This window comes from Gekko japonicus, unplaced genomic scaffold, assembly GCF_001447785.1.
Source record: "Gekko japonicus isolate JY-2015 unplaced genomic scaffold, Gekko_japonicus_V1.1 scaffold2096, whole genome shotgun sequence".
NCBI lineage: Eukaryota > Metazoa > Chordata > Lepidosauria > Squamata > Gekkonidae > Gekko > Gekko japonicus.
This window is the reverse complement of record NW_015164724.1, coordinates 1101-8620: the sequence shown is the minus strand read 5'-3', so window position 1 is coordinate 8620 and position 7520 is coordinate 1101. Positions and strand designations below refer to the sequence as shown.

The 7520-nt window shown below is 47.7% G+C and overlaps 1 protein-coding gene across 1 annotated transcript in view; it reads left to right on the top strand.

The window, feature by feature from the left end:
• The window catches only part of LOC107109023 (PH and SEC7 domain-containing protein 2-like), a gene marked incomplete at its 3' end in the record, with an annotated part of 72963 nt that extends 70251 nt beyond the window's left edge, over positions 1-2712 (top strand). Inside the window, exon 12 of the mRNA XM_015409593.1 lies at positions 2642-2712. Coding sequence (XP_015265079.1) covers positions 2642-2712 — 71 coding nt within the window. The remainder of the gene's footprint in view (positions 1-2641) is intronic.
• Positions 2713-7520: the final 4808 nt, after the last annotated feature.

Here is a 7520-nt window from a genome sequence, read left to right as displayed (position 1 = left end):
GCTGATCTGAACATTGACTTTAAAAAAAAACGAAAAGACCGAGGGAGTTAACCTTCCGTTCAGCCAATTCCCGTTCTCATAGAGGAGCTCCGTTATTTCTCGATGCAATCCTGCTTTGCTTCCAGAAAGATTTTCCCAACGTTGTGTTGTTCTCAAACCCGGTTCTCCCAGATTAGAGTCCGCACACTTAACCACTACACCAAACTGGGTATAAGCTTTTACCCAGGGCTCTTTTTGCAGAAAAAGCCCAGCAGGAACTCATTAGCTTAATAGGCCACATCTAATAGCAGGCACTCATTAGCATATTAGGCCACACCCCTGACAGCACAGCACATTAGCATATTAGGCTGCACCACCATGTTACCAGAAGTGTGGTCATCCAGCCACACCCACCTTTTGCTTCTTATTCTGTTTACCTTGTTTGTTGTCCAAACCCAGGGCCTTTTTTTGTAGCAGGGACTCCTTTGCATGTTAGGCCACACACCCCTAATGTAGCCAATCCTAATGAGTTCCTGCTGTTGGGTGTGGCCTATTATGCTAATGAGTTCCTGCTGGGCGTGGCCAACTTGGGAACCAGCCGGAACTCCGTTCCTGTGTGTTCCTGCCCAAAAATAGCCCTGCTTTTACCCAGAATAAATCTTGGTCGGTTTTAAAGGTGCCACTGGACTCAAATTTTGTTCTGCTGCTTCAGAGCAACACGGCTGCCCCACCTGAATAAGAGGATGGGGTTTCACCGGCATAAATCCTTCCTCCACCCTAATATCAGCTGCTGGTGTAACCGGATGCAGCTCTGAGCAGAGATCTTTAAAAGGTGATCTGTGAGATTTCTCAACTACTCTGACTCCGCCGAACCTCTCATCTCTACCCGATATGACAGTGATGGCGAACCTTTTAGAGACCGTGTGCCCAAACTGCGACCCAAAACCTTTGTCGCAAAGTGCCCACACGGCCATTTAACCTGAATACTGAGGTTTTACTTTAGAAAAAACAACTCATACATTAACTTAAGATGATCCAAACAAAGTAAGGAAAACAATCCCAAATGCTTTCATTGACTTCAAATTATTTGGCAGAGAATTCGACACTTTAATGACGGTCTGGGCCTGGCTGGGGCGATGGCACGCGTGCCCACAGAGAGGGCTCTGAGTGCCGCCTCTGGCCCCCGTGCCATCGGTTCGCCACCACTGCTATAGGACAACCGGGGAAGGTTCCGCTTTGCTGTCGTTGTGCAGGTGGCACAAGAGGAGAGGGCATTAGCTGTTGACTTTCCACTGAGTTCAGTCAGTGTGGATTTTTAACCAGCACTTCCTCTTTTTTTTGGAATTGAGTTACACCCTCTTTGGGGCTGGGAATGGGGTATGAAAGAGCACCGGGTTCTGACTGACTGTACCGTCCTAAGCAGATCTGCATCCTTTTGAACCCCTTGACTTCAGTGGGCGTCAGTCTCCTTAGGAAGAGGCTGTAAGCTACATTTCTCCCCGGCCTTGATCCCCTTGCATCGCTCTTCTCCTACTTTGGGCAGTAGCAGGCCACTGTAACGGTGGTGCTGGTGCCATATTGTTGGCGTTGGTGTTCTTTACCAACCCAAGGGAACTTCAGTTTGGCATAGTGGTTAAGAGCGCAGACTCTAATCTGGGGAGAACCAGGTTTGATTCCCCACTCCTCCACATGCGGCCAGATGGGTGACCTTGGGTCAGTCACAAGTCCTCTCAGAGCTGTTCTCTCAGGAGCCATTCTCGAAAGAGCTCTCTCAGCCCCACTTACCTCACAGGGTGTCTGTTGTGGGGAGGGGAAGGGAAGTAGATTGTAAGACACCCTGAGACTTCGAGTGAAGGGTAGCTTATAAATCCTCCTCCTCCTCCTCCTCCTCCTCGCAATCAGGTAGCCATCCAGCGAGCAACTGTTAGGCATCTGCTTCATTTTCTCCCCCACCCTTACTGTAGCCTTCCATGGAAGGGTATTTCTCACGGGTAAGAACATAAGAACATAAGAGACGCCAATGTTGGATCAGGCCAAAGGCCCATCTAGTCCAACACTCTGTCACACAGTGGCCAAAAATACCAGGTGCCATCAGGAGGTCCACCAGTGGGGCCAGGACATTAGAAGCCCTCCCACTGTTGACCCCCCCCCCAAGCACCAAGATAACAGAGCATCACTTGCTCCAGAGTCCCTATCTGTACCCTGTGGCTAATATCCACTGATGGACCTCTGCTCCATATGCTTATCGAATTCCCTTTTGAAGCTGTCCATGCTTGTAGCCGCCACCACTTCCTGTGGCAGTGAATTCCAATTGTTAGTCACTCTTTGGGTGAAGAAGTACTTCCTTTTATGCGTTCTAACCCGACCGCTCAGCAATTTCATGGAGTGCCCACGAGTTCTTGTATTGTGAGAAAGGGAGAAAAGTACCTCTTTCTCTACCTGTTCTTTCCCATGCATAATCTTATAAACCTCAATCATGTCACCCCTCAGTCGTCGTTTCTCCAAGCTAAAGAGCCCTAAGCGCTTTAACCTTTCCTCATAGGGAAAGTGTTCCAACCCTTTTATCATTCGAGTTGCCCTTTTCTGCACGTTTCTCCTGAGATGCATTATTCGTCTCCTAGTTGCTTAAGACTCAAGGTATACTTACCTCCTTGCTTTTCAGCTCCCCGGGGACGACGAGGATGGAAGAAATTTTATGCAGTGCTGAAAGGAACCATTCTGTATCTACAAAAGGTAAAGATGGTGGACTGCTCTGTTCTCCTTCTCTCAGCCTGTTCTCCTCGAAGCAAGGGTCTAGAGCAAAGCTTATAAAGAGCAAGCTCTAGGAAATCAGGCAGTAACTTTATGGTCAAAGAATGCAACGTCTGAAGAGCCTTGCCGGGTCAGACTTACTGAAGCTAGTCAGATGTCCCCACAGTGGGCACTAGCTGGCCCTGAGGACAAACGATCTAGGGCTGGTTCTCGGTCCGAGCCACCCAAGCACAGGGTTGCCAGGTCTTGCCCATCTGCGGGTGGGGGGCTCCTGGCTTGCTCCCTGGGTCATCATAGAGTTTTTAGCCGAATGCTAGAGTGTGTGTGATGTGCCTGTGTGATGTGCCTGTCACTATGATCAGTGTTCCCTCTAAGCTGAGTTAGTGTGAGCTAGCTCACAGTTTTTGAGCCTCTGGCTCACATATTTTTTGTCTTAGCTCAGGAAGGACGGCTCCAGAGCAAACTAATTTATGCAGTAGCCGAATCGCTCGCTCACAACTTTAATGCCAGGAGCTCACAACATAGAATTCTTGCTCACAGGACTCCACAGCTTAGAGGGAACATTGAATGATGTCACTTCCTGCCCCATCAGGGAGTAGGCAACTGCTTGGAACAGCACAGTGAGAGCCAGTGTGGTGCAGCAGTTAGAGCAGAGATCCCCAAACTTATTTGGTCTACTGCCCCCTTTTCAGGAAAAAAAGTTACTCAGTGCCCCCCTGGACGTCTACCTTCAAGAAGTGGACCAAAAGATGCAGTTTGTGGATCTGCACCAGGAACATTCCAGCCCACCTGGATCGTTCCAGTGCCCCCCAGGGGGCGGTATTGCCCACTCTGGGAACCAGTGAGTTAGAGTTACAGACTAGGGTCTCGGAGATCCAGATTCGAATCCCCACTCTTCGACTCTTATTGGGCACCCTTAGGCTAGTCACGCACTCTCATCCTAACCTACCTCACAGGGTTGTTGTGGAGTTAACATGGAGGAGAGGAGAAGGATGCAATCCACTTTGGGTCTCCTTTAGGGAGGGAGGCAGGGTATAAATGAAGCAAATGAATAGACGAGAAAGGTGCTGATATCCTGCCAGGGCTCAGCTCACTCCCAGGAGCCCAGGAGATGGGCTGGACCCGTGCCACCGCTGGCTGGCTCCAAGCCAGGCTTGGCCTTGGCCCAAGTGGTGGTGGGTGCACCTTGCTTAGAGGAGAAAATATGCTCCTCTGGAATGTCACTGGTATCTGCCCTGATCATAGAGTTCTGTGTAGCCATTGTGGGTAACGGCCATGAAATGCAAGAAACAAGGTTGGATTAATCATCATCCTAAATCCTGTACCAAGCAAAGTCCTTGTCGGGTTGGTGCCCCTGTTGCAATGAATCCCAACCCTACAGCAAAAAGATCCCCATCTTGGTAGTGCTGGCAACCGATGCTCCCTTTAAGCTGTGGGGTCTTGTGAGCACAAATTCCACTTTGTGAGCTCCCGGCATTAAAGTTGTGAGCGAGCGATTTGGCTACTGCATCCATCGGTCTGCTCTGGAGCCATCCTTCCTGAGCTAAGACAGAAATGTGTGAGCCGGAGGCTAAAAAACTGTGAGCTAGCTCACACTAACTCAGCTTAGAGGGAACATTGCTCTGCATCTGGACTGAGAGGAAGATCTGTGTGATGTCCCATACCTGGTAGGGGAACATAGGTTGGGCAATCTATTTTCAGTTTGGTGTAGTGATTAAGTGTGCGGACTCTAATCTGGGAGAACTGGGTTTGATTCCCCCACGCCTCCACCTGCAGCTGCTGGATGACCTTGGGCGAGCCATAGTTCTTTCAGAGCTGTTCTCTCAAGGACAGTTCTCGAAAGAGCTCTCTCAGCCCCGCCTACCTCACAGGGTGTCTGTTATGGGGTGGGGAAGGGAAAGGAGTTTGTAAGCCGCTCTCTGAGTGAAGGGCGGGGTATAAATCCAATCTCCTTCTCCTCCTCTTCCTCATCATCATCTGAGGAACTAGAGTCAGTGTCCACGTCCTCAGAGAAAGAGCACATCGCTTTCACCTGACGTCTTGCTATTCCAGGTGTGTCCTTTTCGGAGATTTGTTTCTGTGCTTCTCTGAGATCCCTGATCTGTACCTAAGAAATCACAGGGACGTAAGAGTGACGAAGCAATGAAGAACTCTAAGTTCTCCACTGCCATCTTTCAAACACGCTGGCAACCGATGCTCCCTTTAAGCTGTGGGGTCTTGTGAGCACAAATTCCACTTTGTGAGCTCCCGGCATTAAAGTTGTGAGCGAGCGATTTGGCTACTGCATCCATCGGTCTGCTCTGGAGCCATCCTTCCTGAGCTAAGACAGAAATCTGTGAGCCGGAGGCTAAAAAACTGTGAGCTAGCTCACACTAACTCAGCTTAGAGGGAACATTGCTCTGCATCTGGACTGAGAGGAAGATCTGTGTGATGTCCCATACCTGGTAGGGGAACATAGGTTGGGCAATCTATTTTCAGTTTGGTGTAGTGATTAAGTGTGCGGACTCTAATCTGGGAGAACTGGGTTTGATTCCCCCACGCCTCCACCTGCAGCTGCTGGATGACCTTGGGCGAGCCATAGTTCTTTCAGAGCTGTTCTCTCAAGGACAGTTCTCGAAAGAGCTCTCTCAGCCCCGCCTACCTCACAGGGTGTCTGTTATGGGGTGGGGAAGGGAAAGGAGTTTGTAAGCCGCTCTCTGAGTGAAGGGCGGGGTATAAATCCAATCTCCTTCTCCTCCTCTTCCTCATCATCATCTGAGGAACTAGAGTCAGTGTCCACGTCCTCAGAGAACGAGCACATAGCTTTCATCTGACATCTTGCTATTCCAAGTGTGTCCTTTTTGGGGATTTGTTTCTGTGCTTCTCTGTGATCCCTGATCTGTACCTAAGAAATCACAGGGACGTAAGAGTGACGAAGCAATGAAGAACTCTAAGTTCTCCACTGCCATCTTTCAAACACAGAACTATCCCCCTTCCTCTGGAGCACCACATATGTTCTGTCTTCCCAATAAGCTTGCAGTTTACCGGGGTCCGCTCTCTCTGACAGGTTCCTGACTAGCACTCTGAGGCAAGGGTAGCCCCATGCACTCTGCTATCATAACTTCACTTCCCCCATAAAGCAGATGATTGAGAATATTTCGATGATATTTCGAATGCTTCTCTCATCTATTCTTTTTATCTGTTTACGCATGAATTATTGCCTCCTGATGAAGATGCTGGGCTTGTTGATGCAATGTCCACGGGTAAGCTTGGTGGTCTTCCACTGATGGACCTCTGCTCCATATATTTATCCAGTTCCCTCTTGAAGCCGTCCATGCTTGTAGCTCTTTTCGTGCAAAGTAACCCCCGCAATCCCTCACTAAACTGAAGACATGTTCCCCACCTAGGTGTCCCATTTCCTCATGCAGTTCACAAAATACCGAAGGCTGGTATTTTGCAGGTAAAACTAGTTGACGTTTGGACTTGTTTTCCCTTCATTGTTTACCTACGATCTACTCCATTCTTGCAACAGAGTGGTACATTCTTCATTGTACTTATAGTTAGTGGCTTTATGTCCCAAAGTTTTATATTGTAGAATTTTGGAGAGCTGCAGCTCTTCTTTCTGGGCTGCCAGTAGATTGTCCTTTGAGATCAGCCATACCATGGAGGTGAGTCCTTTTGCAAAATCTTCCATGACTGGGGGTTGAAAGTAACAGCTGTTATCCAGGAGACATTGTCCTCTTTCTGTTCATCTGCAGATTGTAAAATGGCATTTACTTCTCTATAGTTGTTCCTTTGGCACACTGAGTTATATGCTTGTCTGTGTCAAGTGGCATCCACATTTGATTTTCTTGAATTAAATTTTATATTGTAACTGAAATCAACTAATCCCCCTACCCAGCAGTGTGTGACACCAACAAGTCTTGCAGATGTGAAGAGTTATGTTAATGAATTATTATCACGGCACAACAGGAATGAGGGCACATAATAGAGGTAGTCATGGAAATTGTCTGTGACTGCACATTTCAAGGCTAAGAATTCCAGTTTCCCTGTGTGCAGATGATATTTTTTCTCTGCTGCTGTGAGTGGCCTTCAACCATAACCAATCACTCTAAGCTGACCTTCCTGCCATTGATAGAGAACTGCACCAAGTCCTTCATTAGAGACATCCACATGTAAAACAAAAGGTAATGACATATTTGGTATGCCATTAGTGGAGGCCATATTAAATGGTCAAGTAGCTCATTTAATACACTCTGGTGTTCCTTAGTCCAAGTTACTAGTTGTGTGTAAGTTATGTGTCCAGAAGTCCCACTTTGTCCAGCAATTTGCTTCCTTCTCTGGGCTGATCTATGAGATTCATTTGTGTTGGATTGTGGAAGAGTTCAGCCAATCATACAAAGGTTTTGGTATGCAAAAAAAACCAGTCTGGGGTAAACTTTTGATAGTAAGAACAGAGCCCTAGTAATTTGCAAAGTTCCCTGATAGTCTTTGGCGCTTGTTCTGTCAGACTGCGAACTGTAAGCTGGATCCATTCTGTAACCCTCAGAAGACACTACTGTCCTAAGTAGTGTACTTGTCTTTTAAAGAAATTACTCTTGGAAGCCTTGAGTCTAATAGATGTTGTAACTCCTTCCTCACATTTTCGACATGTTCTTCAAAGGTGTGGCTGTAAACTAGAACATTGTCCAAGTAGAGAATGCAGATTTCATCTCTAAGATCTTCAAGACATTCTTTGATGCAATCTCTGGAAGGCTGCAGGTGCATTAGTCATTCCAAATGGAATAGGGACCCATTTATCTATGTCCCGA